This window comes from Leptopilina boulardi, unplaced genomic scaffold (genome assembly GCF_019393585.1).
Source record: "Leptopilina boulardi isolate dan_hultmark-lab unplaced genomic scaffold, ZJU_Lbou_2.1 LbouV2_393, whole genome shotgun sequence".
Taxonomy (NCBI): Eukaryota; Metazoa; Arthropoda; class Insecta; order Hymenoptera; family Figitidae; genus Leptopilina; species Leptopilina boulardi.
Window position 1 is genome coordinate 1,609,441 of NW_026137966.1, and position 25,204 is coordinate 1,634,644.

Genomic DNA, 25,204 nt, shown 5'->3' on the forward strand with positions numbered 1-25,204 from the left:
GAAGACTTTAGTATATTTTAATTTAGAAATATGCAACCCGGTTTACAGAGAAGTTTGAAAAAAACATTGAACAGGAGTCATTTTTTAATTTGCCGCTTGAAATTGGATGCGCGCGATGATTTAAGTCATCACGTGATAGCAGAAAAGGCAAGTTGGAAACCATTTTGGTTATACGAAATCAAAACATAACCCCAAATAATCATCGTATTTGACATTATTAATAAAAAACAAATAGAAATAAAAAAAAATAGTCATTAAAACATTATAATAATGATAAAAAAGTTAAAATAAAAATTTAGTGAAAAAGTGTTTGGCAATTTTATCTACATAGTGTGATGTGGAAGAGAAATATTATGTGTCTGAAACAATGTTTGTCGGAATTATTTATTTATTTATCATAAAATAGAGTCCGATTGTATTCTTTCAAATCAGCAAGTAAATGATTAATTCATAATTTCAGTTGTATAGTTTCTAACCGTATTTTTTTCGTTGTTTTCGAATAAATAAATAATTTATTGTGAATTAGGTCAAAATTTCTTGTAGAATACCTTGTGACACTGTTCACTTTATACTAATTTTTAATCAAATTCTTTAGAGTTTATCCATTTTTCAATTAAAAAATTTTTTTTCAATAAATAATTCCGACAAACATTGTTTCAGACACATAATATTTCTCTTCCACATCACACTATGTAGATAAAATTGCCAAACACTTTTTCACTAAATTTTTATTTTAACTTTTTTATCATTATTATAATGTTTTAATGAATATTTTTTTTTATTTCTATTTGTTTTTTATTAATAATGTCAAATACGATGATTATTTGGGGTTATGTTTTGATTTCGTATAACCAAAATGGTTTCCAACTTGCCTTTTCTGCTATCACGTGATGACTTAAATCATCGCGCGCATCCAATTTCAAGCGGCAAATTTAAAAATGACTCCTGTTCAATGTTTTTTTCAAACTTCTCTGTAAACCGGGTTGCATATTTCTAAATTAAAATATACTAAAGTCTTCATAAACTTTAACACTATATTGGGGGTGATTCATAGTCAAATAATCTTACTGTATATATTTTTATGAACATTAATGATATTAATTAATAATTTTGTCAATTTAAATAGTTTTAAATGATTAATTGTGTTAATAAATAAAAATTATATTTTTTTTTTCTTAAGCTTAAGCTTATGGAAATATTTCCATATAATATAAATAAATAGTTCAGGTCTCATATATTGACTAATATTATTAAAATTCTATTTTACAGAATATTCAAGTATAAAAATAATTTCCCGGTAAAAGGCGAATAATTGAAAAGAACTCAGAGTTCCAATTCTTTTGAATGGGAGCATTTACGTTTTTATTCAATTCCTCGATGAAGCAAAAAAAAGTAGAAAAATCTATTCTTCTTAATTGACTTGGCCAAAATTTATACTCTAAATTATATACATATTATTCTTAACAACCTGACGCTGTCAATTGTAAAACATAGAAATGCCTCATTTATTCTCCACATTTTCTATTCTTCTGAATGCGGTCCAAAATGCGACATTTAAAATTTACTCTCCAAACATTAAATTTTTTTCTATTCGCTTCCAAAAGTTTGAAAATAAGAAACTTCGCGCATTAAGAAAAATAAGAAGCCTGAATTCTTTTCTATTGAGTTATCTCTACTGTGAATAGAAAAGAATTTATTTTTTATATATTTTGATGTTGAATGAGGAATTGAGTAAAAACGTAAATTCACCCATTCAGAAGAATTGAAAATGATCAACTAGTTAAATTAGTTAGTAATTAATTATTACTTATATTCTTTTAAAATCTTAAAATTTATATTCATTTTCTTTCGCTTCTTATAATATTTAAAAAAAATTGAAATGATTAGGAATTATTAATATACTCGCCAGTTTTTTCATTCCTTTCAATACACTTTTAGAAATCTGACGCAGTCGATTGCAAGAAATAGAGATATTTAATTCATATTACAAAATTCCCATTCCTCTGAATACGGTCCTAAAAACTTGACTCAGGCGATTGCGAGGCATAGAAATACTGAATTTATACCCTAAATTTCCTATTCCTCTGAATATGCTCTTAAAAACCTGACGCAGTCAATTGCAAGGCATAAAGATACCTCATTTAATCTAAAATTTTCTATTCCTCTAAATACGCTCCTGATTCCTCTAAATTCCTCCTTGACACAATCAATTAAAAGGAATAGACATATCCACTTCACTCTCCAAATTTTTTATTCCTTTCAATGCGCTTCAGAAATTTTGATACTGTCGATTGAAAGGAATAGATATTTAAATTTTACTCTCCAAAAATTTAATTTTTCTCTATTCGCTACCAAAAATTTGAAAATATGAAACTTTGCGCATTAAGAAGAATAAGAAGTCTGAATTCTTTTCTATTGACTTACCTCTACTGGGAATAGAGAAGAATTCATTTTTCTGATATTTTGATGTTCAGTGAGGAATTGGGTAAAAACGTAAAATCGCCTATTCAGAAAAATTAAAAATTCTTAACTTCTGCTCTATGTCTGCAAACTTTCAATTTTTCTCTATTCCTCGCTTCTTACCGGGTGTCTACACGTACACACACAAACATAAAGAAATGTTCGCGCCTTTTCTATTTTTCAAAAATTGATCCTATTAACCCTTTAATGGCCGAGTTTTTTGTCGTTACTTTAGACTTATAATGTATATTAGATTTAATTACTAAAGTATTCAGTATGAGAAAAAAATTTTTTTTAACATGTCTCACCCCTTAAAACCACCCCCACGGTACATTACTACCCCAAAAAACTGATATTTAACCAAATTGATGAATTAAATATTTTTCAGCTCTTATCTACTTTTTATTTATTTATAAACATTGCCTGGTTGCTCAAAAATTGAAAAGGATCAATAACCCCTTGAAAACACCCTTAAAGTCAAATAATCATCCCTTGACGGTGAAAGTTTTTGTAAATGATTAAAAAAAATCTATAGATTCTAATTGCTTCTAAATTATAAACAATTATTTGAAAGTTATACAGACATAGATAATAATAATAATAAACTCACCCCCTACCCTTGAAGCCCACCCCTAATTCATAACTATTCTCAGTTTGGAACAATCAAAAAAATAATTTTCACTGATTTTCGAAAATATGAAAAAAAAAATTTTCTATGATAACTAAGTATTAATACTGAATATAAACAACCCCTGAAAAACAACCCTTAAGTCAAATAACCACCCCTTAATGATAAATGTTTTTGTGAATAAATGAAAAAAATTATATGGATTCTAAGTGCTTCTGAATTGTAAAAAAGTATTTCAATGTTTCACAGATATGGATAATAATAATAAACTCACCCCCTACCCTTGAAATCCACCCCTAATTCATAAGTTATAAGATACTGGATTCAGTTTTCAACAATCAAAAAAATAATTTTCACTGATTATTATCATATTGAGTAATGCATTGAGTACATACTCAATGCACTCCCCTCCACGATGGCGTAGAGGGGAGTGCATTGGGTAAATGAAAGGGGGGGGGTACGACAGTAGCAAAGAAGCTCCCATGTGGAACTGCTGTTATAAGGCAATCAGCGCGTCGTTTCGTTTTCTCTGTGTAGCGTTCTCCCACTACCTCACCGATTGAGCCTGGGTCTGTAATTTTCATTTTCATACTAAACTCCTAACAACAGGCACTAAAAGCTACAAAATTAATAGGCAATAATGACACCAGCATTATTTTGCAATTTTAAAAACTGACATCATATTCGTAATTATCGACCCCGAAAACCCCTGAGTAATAAGTTTCAGATGAATCTAATGAATGTTAATCATTTCGTCCGCCATATTGGATCCGCCATTTTCAATTTTCTAAATCTGATATCGGATTCGTAATCAGCGACCCCGAAAACCCCCCAAGTGACAAGTTTCACATGAATCTAGTGAATTTTTATATTTATCGGTCGCCATATTGGATCCGCCATTTTGAATTCTTAAAGACGGACATCGGATTCGTAATCAGCGACCCCGAAAACCCCCGAGTGATAAGTTTCACGCGAATGTAGTACATTTTTATAATTATCGGTCGCCATTTTGGTTCCGCCATTTTGAATTTTTGAAAACGGACATCGGATTCGTAATCAGCGACCCCGAAAACCCCCGAGTGATAAGTTTCACGCGAATCTAGTAATTTTTTATAATTATCGGTCGCCATTTTGGATCCGCCATTTTGAATTTTTGAAAACGGACATCGGATTCGTAATCAGCGACCCCGAAAACCCCCAAGTAACAATTTTCAAGCGAATTTATTAATTTTTAAAGGTTTTGGTTTTTAGGGGTAGTTTTAGTTATTTTTCTGCACCCTCGGGTTGAATTTTTAATATTAATTTTTTTTTACAAAGGTTGCAATATTTTTAAACATATGTTACTATGAAAGCCTGAAAAAAAAATTTCTTCTGAAATTTATACCTGTTTTTTCATTTTTCTCATTTTTCGGGTTTTTTGAAGGGGTGTATTTCAAAGAGGGTAGTTTTTTAAAAAAATACATGTATTTACATTTGTTACTCTATCCCTCCCCTTCAAAATGAGATCTTAGTGGAGTTAATCGATTAAGTTTTAAGAAAGTTATGATTTTTTGAAGTAGGTGGGACGTATGTGTCCCACTGGCCATGAAAGGGTTAAAAAAATTAAAATGTGGATAACTTTGAAATAGGAGCAGCTAGGATTTCATTCTAAACGGATTTTTCACCTACAATCATCCATAAATACAACCCCACTTTCAGTTTTTCTTGACACTTTTGTTCAACCTATCGTCGCTTCCTGCCCACCGTGAATAAATAGCAAAAAAAAAATAATTTTTTTTTTGATCAAACGTTTTTTTTATTCAATTCCACTACAATATACAATACTAAAATTTGAACAGTAATTGTATTTATTAGTGCACATTGCTAAAAATATTAACTTTTTTGTTTAAACATCCTGTGGGGACAGGTGAAATTTTGACGTTTTCAGCCATAAAAACCACTTTTCACGAAAAATTATAATGTTAAATACAAAAGTAACTATTGGTTTTTGTTTGTAATCACAGAAATTACCTTTTTACATTGAAATCGAAATATTATGTGAACATTATTTGTGATTTTTCTTTCACAACATGAAAAAAAGCAAGTTGTGCGCTACGCGGAGAATCACCCATATATTCTATTCAAACTTATATACATACACCATACTATCATACTTATATTATCATTATAATACAAGAATTAAATGTATAATAATTTATATTTAGTATAAATTATATTTCAGTATCGTAATAACAACTATAAAAAATCTATAATAATTAATAATTAATTATTGAATATGATTAATTATTATTATTATGTAAAAGCCTTACATATACATTTCTACACGTATACAAGCATACATACGCATACATTATTACATAATGTTTAATACTGTATATTGGTAGATGATGATTGTATTTTAATATTGTTTATGTGAATTTCGAATGCAACTTAAAAAGGTATTTCACGGCGGATATTTTATCTATTGTTTGAGCAGTACGTGACTTTTCTCGATTTAGCGAGTTATGTCTATATCTGGTCAACATGTGTTTAGTGTCCCATGGAGAAAGGTTTTATAACATTTTCAAGTGGTATATTTTTTATGATTTTTTAAGGGTTGTATAATTCAGAGTGAAGGAAAGTTTTAGAATTATATTTTCTTTTCTATTTTACTTTATTTACGACAATTCTGAGAACTGTTTATATTATTGAAATGCTCGAACAAGAATTTGAGAAGTATTAAAGCGTGAAGGAATTATTTTACATTAGTCATGCTGTTTATCAACATCTTTATATTTTCCTTTAGAAGAAGTAAAATATTAAAAGTTTATGCAAACTTAATTGTTTAACAATTTAATATTTAAATTTAGCGCTATGATATCTCGTTAGTTCGTACCTCGTAGCATGCTCCGTATTTTTTTCGGAAGCTTTGACGATGCTTATTTGTTTTGATTGCAAACCCAGTATAATTATTTTATTATTACCATGTTTTAATAAGTGAAATTTCATCAAATGTAAAATTGTCTGATATACTTAATCAAACAATATTCATATTCTTGATAGATTTTATTAAACAATTGAATTTTCAATATGCTTTCGTTTTATTAGTTTAAGGTTAATGTATGATCGTTTTGTTAAAAACAAAATAAAAGAATTATTTCTGAAATTTTTATATTTTATCTGTCATTTTATATACATACATCTAATGATTTAAATTATTAACAAAGAAAATATTAAAAATAGAGAAATATGTTACTGATAAAAAGGATTCAAGATAAAGTTGACTTTTAATACGTTTAATAAAAAATAACAATATTTATCAAGTTTTAAATAACAACAATATATATATTCAATAACATTTAAATATAAAGAAATGAAATTATTATCTGATTTTTAACTTGTAATTTATGTAGAAACGAATTTAAATTTTAAGTCTTAAACAAATGGATAAACGTAAACATTTTTGCACTTATTATATTTAATAACTATATAAATAAAATTCTATTGATAATGTTAACCAGTACCTATAAAAATCTATTTATGCTAATAAATTAATTTTTATTAAATTGTTTTGTTACACTTGATGTTATTTCATTTATTAAAACACGGTAATAACAATAAAATAATTATACTGGGTTTGCAATCAAAACAAATAAGCATCGTCAAAGCTCCGTGCGATACGGATACGGAGCACGCCACGAAGCACACTACAAGGCACGCATCGAAGCACCCTACGAGGCACGCACGAGTAGGTCGATTTAATCGTGCCTTGAAGGCCTTTCTCCAATAGGATCTTAAACTCTTGCGTTGCGTATGCATTGCGTCGGTTGCTATTGGCAACCAATGCTAAAATCAACGCGTCAGTCACGCAACGCAAAAGTTTAGGTTCCTATTGGAGAAAGGCCTTCATATGTGCCTCGTAACGCGAGTGACTGATATCTTTGGAATGCTGTCTGCCATTGATGGTCGCGAGCGGAGAGAGAGAGCTGTTTTTTGAATCCCTCTCCTTCTCTTGCTAAACTGCGCAGGCGTAGTACAATACGTTCCAAAAGTTAACTTTTAACTGTGTTTTGTCATGTTCACGTATACTGTTAAATATTTTCTAATGGACCTGTACCGACAAAGAGGGGAATACAAAAATCAGACCTCTCTCTCGGTTCGCGACTTTCAATGGCAGCATTCCAGATATATAGTACGGAAGCCTGTATGGCTCACGAGCGTTTCGGACGCAAGTGGCGGTGTTTCGTACCACAAGTGGTACAAAGTCCGTCCAACTTGTGGCAAGTTCGTTAAGGCGCTTGTATACCTCACCGATCCCGAGTATTCTATCGTCGTGCAGCATTGGAGTAAAAGAGACAAAAGATAATTGTGTCTCTTTTACTCCAATGGTACACGACGGAAGTATACTCGGGATCGGTGAGGTATACAAGCGCCTTTAATTCGTGCCACTTGTTGGACAGACTCCGTGCCACTTGTGGAAAGTGGATTTTTTGAAGGGTCATTCACAAATATGACAATTCCGTTGGATCCTGTTGCTATCTGTCAAGGCCTTTCTCCAATAGGATCCTAAACTCTTGCGTTGCGTATGCATTGCGTCGGTTGCTATTGGCAACCAATGCTAAAATCAACGCGTCAGTCACGCAACGCAAAAGTTTAGGTTCCTATTGGAGAAAGGCCTTCAGTGCTTTTCATTTCAATTTCATGTGAAGGCCAACGCACAATAGGTTCGCGCGAAAGTCGTTCGCGAACGAGATCCATGAGATAGAAAAGGATACGAATATATCTCTGTCTTTTTCTAACTCATGTTTCACGTTCGCGAACGTCTTTCGCAAAGCTATTCTGCTTAGGCCTTAAAGAAGAAGAAATGAATTTTATAAGATATTAGTAATATTAGCATATTAGTAAATGTCATCGAACAAACTTTTTATAGTTCACACATAAATACTCCTTCCAAACGTAAATATACATATTAATAAACTAAGGATTCCACTAAGAATTAAGCGGAAGTTTTTTCTTAGTTTTTTTAATTTTTCTTAGTTTAGAATAAAAATAAGATTTTTTGGTTATGTTGTCATTTTTTAATTTAAAATATATGAAGAGGATTTTATTTTTTAAAATCAAAAGTATATTTTTATGAATATTTAAGATTAATCAAGATGTCAATATCATTTGTTTACACTGAAATGTAATCTTTTACATGTATTTTCAATTAAAAAATAACAAATTCATTTTTATTCAAAATAAGAAAAATTAAAAAAACTAAGAAAAAACTTCCGCTTAATTCTTAGTGGAATCCTTAGTTTATTAATATGTATATTTACGTTTGGAAGGAGTATTTATGTGTGAACTATAAAAAGTTTGTTCGATGACATTTACTAATATGCTAATATTACTAATATCTTATAAAATTCATTTCTTCTTCTTCACATGAAATTGAAATGAAAAGCACTGACGAAATAGATAGCAACAGGATTCAACGGAATTGTCATATTTGTGAATGACCCTTCAAAAAATCCACTTTCCACAAGTGGCACGGAGTCTGTCCAACAAGTGGCACGAACTATCGAACTTGCCACAAGTTAAGGCCTGAGCAGAATAGAAACGTAACCGGAATCGTAATCGCAAACGCAACCGGAAGAATGAGTTAGAGAAGGACAAACAATATGTCTATCCTTCTCTAATTCATTCTTCCGGTTGCGTTTGGGATTACGATTCCGGTTACGTTTCTATTCTGCGTTGGCCTTTAGACGGACTTCAAGCCACTTGTGGTACGAAATACCGCCACTTGCGTCCGAGACGCTCGTGGGCCGTACAGGCTTCCGTACGAGGTGGTTCGGGTGTTCGGTCGTTCGCACGTTCCCAGATTCGAAAATTTGTCCAAAATCGTGTAACATTGTCTTTTTGGTTATATTTATAGATAAAAGTAAATACAATTTTTTTACCTAATGTTTTGTATCCTTTAACATTTGCATACTTGAAATGAATTTCTTCTTAAAATTTGTAATCAAATTAAAAAAATCAATCAAATTAAAATTTCTATTTACCTCTAAATTTTAGCAAAGTTGAAAAATTTAGAGGTAAATAGAAACAGATGATTAATGCGATTTAATGATACCCAAATTTTTTACTACCACATAAAACTGTTCCACGGAAGTGAAATAATAACCCAATACACAAAAAACCCGAAAGTATTGTGATTTAAAAGAAAAAATTTATGTTATTGGTGAAATATAGCAAATCTGTTTCTATTTACCCCAGCTGACCCTAACTAATTTCTTTATTTTATAATTTCCATTAAATAAAGATGAAAGATAAATTTTTTCAAAATATTAACTTCTTAAAAAACTTTTCAAAAAAAATTTTAGAAGATTTTTATAAATTTAAATCAAATAATTTAAATTTTTTCAATTGAAAACTTTCATTATTATATTGTCAAAAAATAAAATTTATAATCTTTCAAATTTTAATTGTTTTAAAAAATTGTCTTCAAATCATTCATTTTTAATAATTTTAATAAAGATTTAAAATTGAATAATTTTAAAACATTTTCTTGAGAATTCTCTAAAACTCAATTATTCTAAAAAATAGAATTGTAAAAAACTCTCGCAGCAGCAATTAACACTTAGAATTACTTCAATTTCAAAACTATTGAAATTTGAGTTTTTAATATTAATTATGAGTACATTTTGGAAAATTAAATTATCTTCATAATACTTTTATCTATAAAATTTACCATCAAATGCGTTTCCAATTATTATAAAGAAGTTTTTCGACAATTCAATTATTTTTTTCACTATTATAAGAAACGAAATATATCATGTACTATATATAATAAAAAAATTGTATAAATTGGCTGAAATTCATAAAAAAGACTTTAGCAATTCAGACAGACATTCATTTTTGTAAAAAATTTGTACATAAATTTATGTGTCAGTGATTTTGAAAATCAAAAATTTGTTAGTTACATTCAATATTATATTAAGTATTAAAAAACATGTTTCAAAATAATTTGGACTGATCCCTCTTCATAAAACTTTGTTTATTTGGAAGCGTTGTTTATCATGCTTATCAAATTCTATAAAGCTGTCAAAAAACAATTTCTTAGCGGGATGACTTTGCATAGAAATAAAAAAAGTCCGCACGAAATTACACAGGATTATTAACATCCTATTAAATAATTGCTTCTCTCTAAGCATTATATATTATTGTAAATAATATAAGATAAACATGTGAAAAGGAAGCAGGACAATTATTATGTAATATCTCACGTGCATACATACTACATAACCTTATATTAAAATAAATCGATTATTTATTTATATTTATTATTACATAGATAACAAAGAAAAACACCAATCCACCTGAAAATAACGATATTTTCTACTCAAAATAAAAGCAAAAACTTTATTTAATTGCGGACATCATAAAATCTTACATAAAATTTAAGAATTGAAATATCAACGTATTTACTTTTATCTATACATATAACTAAAAAGACAATGTTACACGATTTTGGACAAATTTTCGAATCTGCGAACGTGCGAACGACCGAACATCCGAACCACCTCGCGGTTTTTCACGTCAAAAACATGTAAACAGCAAAATCACACACGGTTCTTTCTTTTTCGAGGCTAAAATGAATCGAGCATAAACTTGGTTTTGTGGTGGCGCGTAGAAGCTTCCGTACGTAGGAGAGTCCAGAATACGGGTCTGTGATTGTGAACGTCGACACGTTGGTAGCGACGCGTCGGTTTTAAGGCCTGAGCAGAATAGAAACGTGACCGGAATCGTAACCGGAAGAATGAGTTAGAGAAGGACAAACAATCTATATATCCTTCTCTAACTCATTCTTCCGGTTGCGTTTGCGATTACAATTATATCTATTTAATATTCTCAGTTTTCATGAAGTAGTATAAAGAGCACTCACCCTATAGGCCGTTTTTGAAAATTCTTCCCCAGCCTTTCCAGATTTAATAGAAGCATTTACATATCCCCGATACTAACAACCCTAGCGGAAAAGCGAGGAATTACAGATCACGTGGTACATTGTTATATAAATGTTTGTGTAGAACTGTCAGTTGGCATTTTTTTTGAAATGTGTTTGATGCGAGTTAATTTTGTGTAATTATACATAAAAAAGTGAAAAATGAGGCTGCTAAATATTGATCAATGAATCAGCATTAACACAGGCAACTTTACTTGATACAAATTATTATGTATGTATTTGAATGTTAACAAAACACTTGCTGAACTTGTCATTATATTTTGTTTGTTTACATGTAAATATAACCTAAAAATAAAAATAATTAAGAAATTTCGTTTGAAATATATACGGCTACAATAAAAAAAATTATTTATATTTTTATTATTTTTATATAACTTACAGCAAATTATTGCAATAATTCCTTTATTATTTCATTATAAAACATAAATAAAAAGAAATATTTTATAAATCTAAATTATATATTCGTATATAAAAAAGCAAAAACTTACCAATTTTCAAAAAAAAAAAAATTTTCAAAAAATTTATGTTATATTTAAAATTTTTTGTGTGTAACTTTTTTCTTTCTTTACACTTTTTCTAAAATTATTATATATCACTTTACACTGTTTACTATATGAAAACAGCTGTCACTAGGCGCAGCCATATTTTGAAAACTTCTAAGTACACCGCTTTTCCGCTAGAGGCGTCATAATCGGAGATATGTAATTTCGGATTTATTCTCATGCAAGGTGCCTATAAGCTTAACAAGCAGTGAGTGCTCCTTATACTACTTCATGTCAGTTGTATATACTCCTGTCATTGTGTGCGCACGTTGGTGTGATTCGCTAGTTACGGAGCATTTACACCTTTGTTAAAAAAATTTTTTATTTTTGAATTTTCCGAAATACACAAACCTGATTGGTTGTTCACAATCTGATTGATAATGGACAACCAATCAGATCTTTGCATTTCCGAAAATCAAAATAAAAAATTTTTTTTACCAAAGGTGTAAATGCTCCATTAGTGTTGGTTGCATAGTGTTTTTAAGCAGGGTTAGGAATGTAAAGTACCTGAGGTAATCTATGTGGTTCTTTACACATGATGCATAAGGTGTTTCGTTTCACAATTCAGTATTAATTAATATTAATTATTATTAATTAATATAATTAATATTATTATTGAAGTTTATAATTTTTAGGTTATATTTTGTTTGCTTTTAATTATATTTATTAATATAATTAATATTATAATTGAATTTTCTAATTTTTAGGTTATATTTTGTGTTTTTTTTTACACTTTACACTGTAATATTGACACAAACGAAAAAATATTTTTTATATACAATTTATGCATACTTATATTTTGTAATATTTTTTCTCATACATAATCATAAATTTCTATATACATTTCTTTAAACTAAGGAACCAGTAATAAAAAATTTTAATTAATAAATTAAACAAAATTTAAATATTTATTACTTAATTTATATTATATGCAATATAATTATTAATTACTTTGAAAAATTAAATTAATATATAAATGTTTTAAAATTATTCACAATTAATTATTTGATTTGTTATTCAATATATTTTAATCCCATTAAATTATTTGAATTCTTCCGCCACTTTTGAAGAAACGAGAAGAAAAAAATGGCGTTCCGGTCTTCTAATAAAAGGACGGTTGGAAACACAATCGCCCATCCAGTTAAGGCCTTTTTCCAATAGGATCTTAAACTCTTGCGTTGCGTATGCATTGCGTCGGTTGCTATTGGCAACCAATGCTAAAATCAACGCGTCAGTCACGCAACGCAAAAGTTTAGGTTCCTATTGGAGAAAGGCCTTTAAGGTGCTTTTATACCTCAAATTTCGATCGGATGAACATTATTTCTGGACCGTGAAAAGTCATTTTCACGGCGGGTATTTTTGAATTGTTTTATACAAAAAATGTTTTTTTAAGAAATATAATATTAAATAATTGTTTTAATATGTAAGAACACTTTAAAATAGTGATAGAGAGATGATTTGATTAAAAAATTTAGCAAATTTTGCTTTAAAACGTTTTCTGCTACAAGAAAGTGTAAAATGACGATGTTTGTGAAATGGTTTGTACAGTGCTTCTTCCTTGTGAGTGTCTCTCAGAGTTTTGTTTATGTTATGTCGGTTCTTTTTAACTTGTAATAAATAATGAGTGCTGAAAATAAATCGGTAAGTTGAAATGTTTATCAAATAAATTTAAATTCAACTAATTGTTTCGAATAACTGAAAGAAACATGTACACATGTACACTGTACAAACCATTTCACAAACATCGTCATTTTACACTTTCTTGTAGCAGAAACGTTTTAAAGCAAAATTTGCTAAATTTTTTAATCAAATCATCTCTCTATCACTATTTTAAAGTGTTCTTACATATTAAAACAATTATTTAATATTATATTTCTTAAAAAAACATTTTTTGTATAAAACAATTCAAAAATACCCGCCGTGAAAATGACTTTTCACGCATTTTTACGGTCCAGAAATAATGTTCATCCGATCGAAATTTGAGGTATAAAAGCACCTTTATATGTAGAGATTAGTGTGAGAAACGGAAACCGAGACGCTCCGCTTTGCGTGAGACTGACAAAGACAGATACGATTTTTGTCTATCTCACACAATGCGCGGAAAAGCGGAGCGACTCGGTAAGTGTGGAATCAGCATAATTAAATATCGTCAGGTAAATGGAGCGGTCACACCTCGGCTGCAGGAGCAGTTGCCCATGGCAACCGTGTAAGAGTAAGAGAGATAGAAGATTTTCCATCTCTCTTACTCTTACACGGTTGCCATTGGCAACTGCTCCTGCAGGCGAGGTGTGACCGCTCCAAAAAGCGAACAAAACGCTGCCACCATAATTTCACTGTGTGTTAGCCCAATGTTAACAAAACTCAAGGCGCTACCTGGTGACATTTTTGAGAACATACTCAAACGTAGACTCACTCTGAGGCTGACGGTCGGAACAAAGCCATTAGAGAAAGCGAGAACTCTCGTGATTCACTTTAGTTGAGTGTTAAGTGATAGAGACCGACTGAGAGCTTTATAGTCAGCGGGCCTATATATTGAAGCAGAGAATGCAAAAGCAGAACAGGCAGAGAAAGACAGTGGTGTGACGTAAACGACTGACTACCTTTCCAAACAAATATCAAAATCAGCTGTGTGGCAGTCTTTGTTCGTGTTCGTTTTGGCAGCTGAAAGAGTCTCTCCTTTGTGGCGTCAATTGAGCAGCGTTCGCGGAGCGCAGTTCTCACGTGTCAAACATTTAAAACGCACGCTGCGGCCTTCGGAGCAGGAAGAAAGCAGGGCTAGAGATTTTTTCTGCCTGCGACCGTGGCTGCGTCAGCGTAATTCAGCCCCAACTCTAGTCCCCCAAAGCCATCCTCGGGATAATAATCGTGTGAAAAACGGGGCGATACGCGCATAAGCCTGGCCTCGAGCGGCGAGTCGGACGACGGTGGACTCGCTCCGCCACCGCGCAAAAGGTCCCGTAGTTCTATCCCGACTACTCCACGGCCAGCGGACGAGCACCACACCAACGCAGACATGGAGAACTATCGGTAATCCTTGCTAAACTCTCTATCCACTCCACATGTCAAAACACCACGAGGTCAAACACCCACTTAGTCCGCCAGACCAAATAGTGACAGTTGATTATTTACCTTTGTTGACCCTGTGTATTATTTGGCCCATTAACTTCTAACCATTTTTAGCTGTTCAGATCGCTCGAGAAATGTTAACATCGTTTATTAAGTTGTTCATTTCATTTTTTAAACTAACATCTCTGTTTAGTTTAGTGGGTGGTAAGCTCTTTACAATTAAACAGCTGTCATCAAATCTTACATCTCAATTTCTATTCAAGAAGGTCCGTTAACTTGACGCGCAATGTTATTGAATGTGAAAAGTTAGTCTATTTTCTGATTAGTCCTTTCCGAGTCCAATAATACAATTTTTCAAACCTTTATATTTAATATTAATAATTAGTCTTGAATATACATGTCAAAGGCAAAAGACAATGTAAACTGGACCAGTTCCCTCCTCTTCAGAGATTTCTTTATTGTATCAATAAACCACTGGAAATAAAGGAATTTCTGAAATGGGAACTTGTCTTTTGTGCATCGCTTGTGCTGCGAGTGTTCGTATATACAACAGTAATTATTAATATATTTTTACGCATTCAATTTTGCATATTCTCAGCTTTAAAATTAATCTTTTAACCAATTAGCAAATGCTCTACTAACATTTTATACAAAGTTACAAAAAAAATTTTAAACATTTATTAAAAAATCTTTGTCAAAACTATAATAACCAATTAATAGAATATTTAAAAAACGTATCGATTTATTTATTTGAGAATTTTTAATATAAATTATTACATAGTTATTGACGTTTCAAAAATCAAAATTGTTTCTTTCAAAATCTTTCTTTTTGGATAATTTTAAATTAAAATCTTTATACAAGTTCTGATATATTCTAAAAAAAAGTTATAGTTATTCAAACTTTATTACGGAATTATTGATTTAAAAAAAACATGAATTATTGTCGCATAGTTTTAATTTTTAATTCAAAAATTTTAATTTCTTTGATAAAAATATAAATATTTCCTCATTTTTATATTAATAAATTTATCTCTTAAGGAAGCGTTCACAAATGATGTCACGCAATTTTTAAAGATTTTTTACACCTACCCCTTCTGACACGCTATTTTCCTATATTTTCTTATAGAAAAAATACATTGTCAAGTTTGGCAAAGATCTCCCCCCCCCTTCCTGTCAGTGCGTGACATCATTTGTAAACGTTCCCTAAGTATTTTTCTTAAAAATGTTACGTTAATAAAAAAAAAATTTTATTTAAATAAAAAAATCATGATTTTCGTAAGCACTGAAATACTTTCACAAGGCTAGAAAAAGTACCTTCTTGATGTAAGAAAACGTGATGTTATAAACAGGATATCTAGTGATCCTGGATAACCGTAAATTTCTAAAAAAAATTACGAATTCGTTAAAACATACAGAAAATTTTAATCTAGGAACATTATTTTGTAATAAAATTTAAAAAAAAATATTTTGGACCATGTTTGAATTTTTATTTTTTGAAATAATGAACATTTTTAAAAATCCATTTAATTATTCGAGATTATGAAAAATGTATTTTAAAAAATTGACAATGAAAAATTATAAAGATTGTCAAAATTTAATTTTTGAAATGATCATCAGTAAAATTTCAAGCAATCAAATTTTAAGTTGTTTCAAGGCATCAATTATTTTAACAAAAACATCTTAGATGCAAAAACTTCCGCCAAGTAAACACCTCTAAAAAAAATGTTCAAACAATATGTGAAATGAAAGTCTGCCAAGTAAAATATATAAGAAAAAATTCCTCAACTGTTCCCACCTCAAAAATTAATTTCTCAGGATTGAGTTGATACTTGGCTGAAGTATAGTCCTAGTGGACCTAAATTCAACCAACAAGGTTTTTCTCTAAAATTTATCTTAACATAACTTATATAAAACTTATTCAATTACACTTTTATTATATGGGTTTCGGAAGGGATTTTTCTCTACTTTATGAATATGAAATCTAGATTTTTAAATTTTTTCTTTTAAAGCGTTTTTTCTTAAAATTTAAGAAAAAAAATTATTTTTCGTTGCTTAAGGCCGTTTTTAAATTTTTTGTTTTAGTCTCAATAAATAGAATTTTTTGAGTACTTTAAAATCACACTTTGACAGAAATGGGGTCTGCTTTTTTTCAAGATCAAATTTGAGAAATTCAAAAAAGTATATATTTGTCTAACTCAAGGAAATAAATGTTATGACTGAAGAAAAAAAATTGTATCGTAAGTACATACACTGAAAAAAATAGTATTGAACCAAGAAAATTTGACTTGGTTCAAGAAAATCGTGGAACTGAATACGGTCAAATCAATTATGCTACTGTTTCAAGAAAACCATTTACTTGGAGCAGTATATTTGAAAGAAGAACTTATGTTCTTGATCCAAGAAAATATGGAATTTGATCAAAACGTTAATCGATTTCTATGAGTAAAATATTTTCTTGTTCTTGTTCTTCTTGTTCAATATCTGTAGTTAAATCAATTATTGCATTTGATTCATTTAAATCTTTGTAATGTTCAGGGTGGCCAGCCAACCGGGAGAAAACCGGGACTGAAAAATTAATCCGGGAGATTTTATGGGTTTTGTGATTCGCTCAATTATTCGAAAATTGTTCAACTTTTAACCATCTAAAATTTCGTGTTAATTATGTAAAATATATGAGCAATTCCACGTGAGATTGAAGGGTCTATTCTCAGATTCCTTCTATACTACATTTAATCTAATTCTTTGTCAAAAAAAGAATATTAAATATTAGGGTAAGTCCGGGGGAGTAGGCCATAGTTTTTTTAAAGGTCTGTAAAAATAAAAAGAAAGTGATTTATGTATTAACTTTTATTGCTAATTAAACATTGAACATTTAACCAACACAACAAGTCTACAAGGTATTTTTTTTGAGATATCAGAGTGGTTTCCAATTTATTTTTGTGTCCTGAACACGATCCCGGGTTACAAAATTGCGTATCACGTCAGGATTTCGAGTAAAGTGGGGATAAGTCTCCAAAAACCGTGTTTATGAGGGTTTTCAGTATTTTTTTTCTCCTTAACCTGACGTGATAGAGACTTCTATATAGGCTTAAATTTATCTTATATCTTACACTTTAAGACTCATATGCGCAAGGAAAAAAAAAATTTTTAATTTCAAATAAAAATTAGGTTCAAGTCACCTAAAAAGATTTTTGGGGTATTTACCCCCATTTTTTTCAAAATTTCAAAATTTTTTTTATTATGCGCATATGGGTCTTAAAATGGACGTTTTAAAACAAGTATTTACTTATATAAATATTCGCATTTTCTTGACTCAAGTCTATATTAGAGTTGAATTAAATAGAAAATATTTCCAAGGAAACAAACGAATGATTTCATTCAAGATTATATCACTATTTCAACTGAAAAAATAAATTATTTCATTAAAGATAATATAATATTATTTCTAGAAATTAAATGGTCTTGAAGCAATATAATATGAAAATGCTTCAAGAATATGAAACACTTGGATTGATTAATGTTTAATTCAAACAATATATTTTTTAATCAAGTTGAAACAAGTATCTACTTTTATTATTTTTTTCATTTTCTTGGATCAAGACTATGAGTGTTAGATTAAGTAAAAAGTTTTTTTTTGAAGGAAACTACAAAACGATTTGACCTAAGAAAATGAAATATACTCAGCGTAAGTCACTTGACATTAGAAAATAATATTCTTGACTCAATACTTTTTCGGTTGTTGACGCAAGTAAAACAGTTCACTTGAAACAGTTAGATATATTTACTTGTATGAAACTCATATTTTCTTATTTCAAGAACATTCCTCAATGCTCAAAATTACTTGACTCAAGAAAATAAATTTCTTCCAGTAAGAAAATATCGTCTTGTTTCAAGTAAAGTACCTCAAGTAAATGCATTTCGTCGCTTGGGGGCAAAATGATGTCAATTCAGATTAGTTTTAAGAAACATGACATTCCAAATAAGATGTGAAAAACATGCCATTTAAAATGTCAAATTTTTTTTTTTTCATATTTTAGGTTCACAAAAGTAAACCAAAAAGTTGATTAACGAAATTAATTCGTTGATGAAAATGAAGTTAAAGCCTAAATAGTTAATTTAAGATCATAATTTTACAGATTTCTTTTTTAACTATATACTTTTCCCAACCTATGAAATATGTAAAAAATTTGACATTTGAAATGGCATGTTTTTCAAATCTTATTTGGAATGGCATGTTTCTTGAAACTAATCTGAATTGGCATCATTTTGACTCCAAGCGACGATTTACTTGATTCAATTACCTTTTTTTTCAGTGTAGTTGCAAAAACATAGTGTGATTATTTTTTAACTTATTGACAATAAAAGGATTAATAAAACATTAATTTCAAGACTTTTTGCAAATCTACAAATTTTTAATATAGAATAACATTTTAAGGAATGTATTTAAAAAAAAATTGTTTTTTATAACACATTCTAAAAAACTCGCATTTGTGCGTGCGAAGCGGGTTGTAACTCGAAGTTTTTAGGCAAGCTTTTTTTTCCATGTCCGAGAGTTTTTTTCCCTCTGCCGTCACCCAACCTAAAACACGAGATTTTTTTAGCATTTGTGCGAGTCAATAAACTCGGTGTTCCCACTCTTGGTGCATAATAAACTATTAAATTTACAAACTTGTTAACTTAAAAAATTTTCTTTATTGGTAGTATTTTTTCTAGGCCTCGCTAAACCTTAAAAATGATTTTTTTGTAAAAAAATTTTAAATTTTGAAAAATATTTAATCAAACAATATTTTCTCGAAAATATATCAAGATTTTTACCCTTACAAACACTATCACTGAGTATCGGAAAAATCGGTCCAGTAGATGAGCCTAAAGTTTGGCATGCGCGTTCGCGCGAAAAAAAATTTTGACAAAAAATATAATTTTTGATAGTAGTCTTCAGACAACCAAAACGCAACAATATTCATCATAAAAAACTTAAAATTCAATAATTAAGGGTGCAAAACAACCAAAATCGGGTCTTAGATTGAAATTTTTTTGGGAAAAAAGTAGGCAAAAACTTTTCTTTTTGCTTCCCCTTGAAAACGCAATAGTTGAAAACTCTTGGACCCACCCGTATTTGCCACTCCTATAGTGGTAAATAACTGAACATTACAATAATCGGGTGTTTGATTCTAATTTTTTTTCACAAAAGTGTGCAACAAATTTTCTCTATTTTCCCCCTTCAAAATCCAATATTAATACTCCTTAGACTACTAATCCTTAGAGTGAATTAAGAATTACTTAAATGAAATAAATATTGCCTTAAGGGGAGATTCCACTGGTTTTGATGTTTTTTTCAGAGATTTTTGTTTTATAGTAAAAAAAATATTTGTTACTTAAAATTTTTTTATACGAAAATACATTTCTTAAAGTAATCGAAAATAATATAATTTTTTTTCAAAATGGCGTCTTAAAAAATGGCTGCCAAAGGTGGTCCTCTTTTAAAGTTTGTTACACTTTTTCTCTGCAACAGTTAATCGAAAATGAAGAAGGTAAAAACTTTCTTTATCTGTAACATTTTGGCTATCGTGTTGACCAGAATCATTCTGTATGTGTAAATTCTAGCCGCAAGGAAAAAGGACAGCAGAAAGTTTTGGAAATGGCGAGATTGGCTTTAATTGTATTCTGGAGGCGAGTATGGGGGGGATAGAGCCGAGCGTGGATATTCGGCTGCGTTCGACTCAGCTCGGCTCTTTACAGCGGTTCCACATGTATGCGAAATCGTGCCGTCGTTGCGTTCGTCGTACTCCCACTGCGCCATCTACCTAATGATTTCCCCTTCTGACGTCACGGAGGGGAATGCATTGAGTAGATGGCGCAGTGGGAGTACGACGATCGCAACGACTCTGCGATTTCGCATACATGTGGAACCGCTGTTACTTGGCACTAGCCCCGCCTCGCCGCTCTCCCCATCAGAAGACCCCGGCGAAAGTCTATAACTGCTTGAAAAGCAAGAAGACTAGAACCAGGAGGTGAAACTTCCACGCTTTACCACAGTGAGTAGTGGCATGGTAAACGTGCACACGGTGGGCGTGTCATTTAAGTTCGGGTACTGCTAATAGAACGAATTTACGAATTCTGCGCATACTAACCTTGTAGGTTTTGAAGGGGAAATTTCGTAGCAAGCAGCTGCAAATGTTTGCGTCTGCTTGATTAGGTTAGAAATGTCAAAAGCGAGATAATATATGTAAAGGACCCACACAGCACATAAAATTTCCTGAATTTGTCCTGAATATTTCATTGAAAGATTCGAAATATTTCAATGAAAGGTCCATTAAATTTTGATGCAACAATGAAATAATATGAAATAATAATAATAATAATAAACATATTATTTTTTAATATTTGCAAAATAAAAAAATGAAATATGTTACAAATTAAGTGAAATATTTTGAAAAGATTATTCATTAAAATTCTAGAAATATCGAAATGAAATATTTCTAAATTGTTAAAAATACATATTTAGGCGATAACAGCATTTTTTTATTCGGAAATATTTAAAACGTATTATTTTTCATTTAACAAATTTTGTGCTGCATTCTGCAAATTGAGCACAAATAGATAATGCAGCACAAATTAAAAACATCTTTAAACATAAAATGTATAGGTACTCAAATTTTTTTTCTATTTATTTCTTAAAAGAAAATCAAATTTTGAGAAGAAAAAGATATGAAAGAAGGGATTTCGTCAATATTTCATTTAGATATTTAAAAAAAACCGGTCATTTTCAATGTTTTATAAAAATTACTTCTAAAGTAATTATACTTTATATACTTATATAAATATATATATAGCCTCCAACCAAATGTGTTTTGATTCCTTAAAAAAATTAATGTTAACAGATAATTTGAAAAATATAGGATAAATAAATATTAATTCTTAATAAGGCACGGGGATATAGTTCCGAATAGCACATACCTCCGATGTCAATAAAACTTAGTATCCCTACGTAATTTGGTGCGCTGATTACCAAAATCATAGTGAAAATTGGCGGAAATTTAATTATCATGGTAAAAACCATAAAAAACACCATAAAATCATGGTTTTTTTCGATTATCTCGTAAAAAACAAAAAACTTCGAAAAAAGTTTTAGACGAAAGTTGTAGATCTCTAAAAAACACACATTTCATGTTTTATGCATTTTTTACCAAAAGTCATTATTTTTCGAGAAAAACGCAAAATAGTAAACACGGCCTTCGGCCGCGTAAGGTACTGCTCGCTTCTCTTTTTAAGAAATCTTGGCGAGAGGGGGTGGATGTGTCCGAAAGTAATTTGCAGAAATTGTGGGGTGGAGTCTACAGCAGCGGTAAACGCAAAATAGTAAACACGGCCTTCGGCCGCGTAAGGTACTGCTCGCTTTTCTTTTTAAAAAAACCTTGGCGAGAGGGGGTGGATATGGCCGAAAGTATTTTGCGGAATTCGTTGGATCCTGAGTAATGGTGAATATGATAATTTCTGCAAATTACTTTCGGACACATCCACCCCCTCTCGCCAAGATTTCTTAAAAAGAGAAGCGAGCAGTACCTTACGCGGCCGAAGGCCGTGTTTACTATTTTGCGTTTTTCTCGAAAAATAATGACTTTTGGTAAAAAATGCATAAAACATGAAATGTGTGTTTTTTAGAGATCTACAACTTTCGTCTAAAACTTTTTTCGAAGTTTTTTGTTTTTTACGAGATAATCGAAAAAAACCATGATTTTATGGTGTTTTTTATGGTTTTTACCATGATAATTAAATTTCCGCCAATTTTCACTATGATTTTCGTAATCAGCGCACCAAATTACGTAGGGATACCAAGTTTTATCGAAATCAGAGGTATGTGCTATTCGGAACTGCACCCAGGCACGGTTTAAATTTTATATGTTTTATTATAATAATAAATACTTACCTCATCTGATGGAAAAGAAAATAGAGAAAATATATGCAGTTCATTTTCTTTACCATATTTTTCGTCCACTATACAGTTTCTCACGCAGCATATCCTCACCATTTTTTTTATGAAAAAGCAACAATTTTATTAAATAATCGCATCCAAAAATTTAGGGGTAAACCATTTGCCATAACCGCATAAACAGAGACTTAAAAACAGCGTCTGCTACATTTCAAATATCAGTGTCAAGAAAGTATGCGCAGAACACTCAATTTCGTCTGAATAGCAAAGCCCGAACGATAAGCCACGCCTTCTAGTGGCTTGTTTTTCACGCCGCATCTTTACAACGGAGTTTTCCCTCCTGGTTCTAGTCTTCTTGTTGAAAAGCTTTATTTGCTTTTCTCGACATTATTCACATCCAATTTAAACTTGTTTGAGTGAGGAAGTGAAGATACAGATATTTTACGTTTGTGTTATATTTATCATTTTGGATGTTTTTTTCAGTGATTGAAAACTGAAAAAGTCATGGATAGGACTAATGATATAAATGATATGGTTTTAGTCAGGAATTAAATTTTCATTAAAAAATTTTTTTTAACTTTTAATTTACATCATAATTTAAATCAGTCTTTAATATTATAATTTTTAAACTGTTTTTTAAAAATTTATATTTGTTTAATATTTCACTGTCAATTTGAAGTTTAAAAATTGATCCTTTAATCTACTACACGGAGAGAAAAATCATACTATATTCACATGGGTTGTGTCACTCATTATTCACATCACCTGTGACGTGCTTTTTTTACACAAAATTCATGTGTTTATTGGGTCGTAGATTTCTATGCAAGAAAAGTTTGGAACATGTACTATATTTGCTTCAAGTCCATGTAGTAAATACTCCCCTCCACTCAATGCGAAATTTGCTTGAAATCCATGCGCTTTTCGGATGGATTTCTTACAACGGAGATAGAAATGATAGTGCGCATGCGTGACTATATATAGATGACTAGACACGTGAACGGGAGTCACGCATGCGCACTAGAATTTCTATCTCCGTTGTAAGAAATCCATCCGAAAAGCGCATGGATTTCAAGCAAATTTTATATAGAGAGAAGGAAGGCAATTTTATCATGTTTCTTAAGCGTTTATAGTTTACAGATCAATCAGAATTAGTATACATGTCTTTCTAATTTCACACAACGTTTATTCATGCAATAAACACAAGATTTCATGAAAAAATAGCTTGCGTGATAAACGATTTTTACATGAAATAGTGTTATGTGAAAAAAGCAACAGTGGCTCATGCGAATATAGTATGATTTTTCTCTCCGTGTAGCAATTATTCTGACGTATATTTCAAAAGTTATTTACCTGTTGAGAAAAAAAATTTATATTTTATAGTATTGATAAAAAAAATCTTGCTGTTAAAATTACTGTCACCAGTTAATAAAATATTTAAAAACGTATCAATTTATTTGTTTCAGAAATTTTACTAGAATTTATGTATATAAAAGTTATTGATGTTGTTAAAAAAAAAAATTTTATAATTTTTATTAACCTTTTTTTATAACTTGTGATGTAATTTGAACGTAAGTTATTTACTTATTTAAATATTATTAGTAAATTAGTTTTTTTTAAATCTTGATTTTAAAAAACATGAATTGTCGGACAATGATAATTTTTTTATAAGTTTTATTTTTTGGTTAAAAATATAAATAATTCCTGATGCTTTTTTCTAAGCCTTGATTGAAAAATTACACAAATATAAATTTTTGAAAAACTGTAAAAATTTTAATATTAAAGACTGATTTAAATCATGATGTGAATTAAAAGTTAAAAAATAGTTTAATGAAAATTTAATTCCTGACTAAAACCATATCATTTAAATCATTAGGCCTGTCCATGACTTTCTTAGTTTTCAAACACAGAAAAAAACATTTAAATTTTTTAGGACCGTGTCAACAATGATAAATATAAACATAAATTATCTTCACTTTCTCACTCAAACAAGTTTAAATTGGGTCCGAATGGAGAGAGAACGAATATGTCGGGAAAAGCAAAAATAGCTTTTCAAGCAGTTAAAGATTTTCGCCGGGGTCTGATGATGGGCAGAGCGGCGAGGCGGGGCTGCACTGAAAAACTTTTGGGGCAGCTGCTCTCCCAATCGCAAAATTTATATATTCAGTTAACTTCATACTCAATATTTATCATGAGTTTTTATATGAGTGAAGTTAACTGAATATAGAAATTTTTCGATTGGGAGAGCAGCTGCCCCAAAAGTTTTTCAGTGTAGTGCCAAGTAAAGAGCCGAGGTGAGTCGAACGCAGCCGAATATCCACCTTCGACTCTATCCCGGCCATACTCGCCTCCAGAATACAAATTAAAGCCAATCTCTCTTATTTCCAAAACTTTCTGTTTATTTTTTCAGTGATAAGTATTATATTTATTTTTTAGTATTATATTCTTTACACTGTAAAAAGATCTTATTTTCAGATGAGTCTTAAAATCAGCGCTAGTAGCTCTAATGGAAATTGCATTGCGCTCGGCATTGCGCAAATTCAGCAAAGCTGCCTTAAAATATGACTTTCTTTTTACAATGTTCCTTAAATTATTAT

The 25,204-nt window shown here is 30.3% G+C and overlaps 1 protein-coding gene across 2 annotated transcripts in view; it reads left to right on the forward strand.

Moving 5' to 3' along the window:
* The first annotated feature begins 14,061 nt into the window (after positions 1-14,061).
* The window catches only part of LOC127288748 (WD repeat-containing protein 26), a 61,459-nt gene continuing 50,316 nt past the window's right edge, over positions 14,062-25,204 (forward strand). Inside the window, exon 1 of one of the 2 annotated variants that reach the window (XM_051316386.1) lies at positions 14,062-14,641. In XM_051316386.1, the coding sequence (XP_051172343.1) occupies positions 14,628-14,641 (14 nt within the window). In that variant the 5' untranslated portion in view covers positions 14,062-14,627. The remainder of the gene's footprint in view (positions 14,642-25,204) is intronic. The other variant, XM_051316385.1, reaches the window with a different exon arrangement.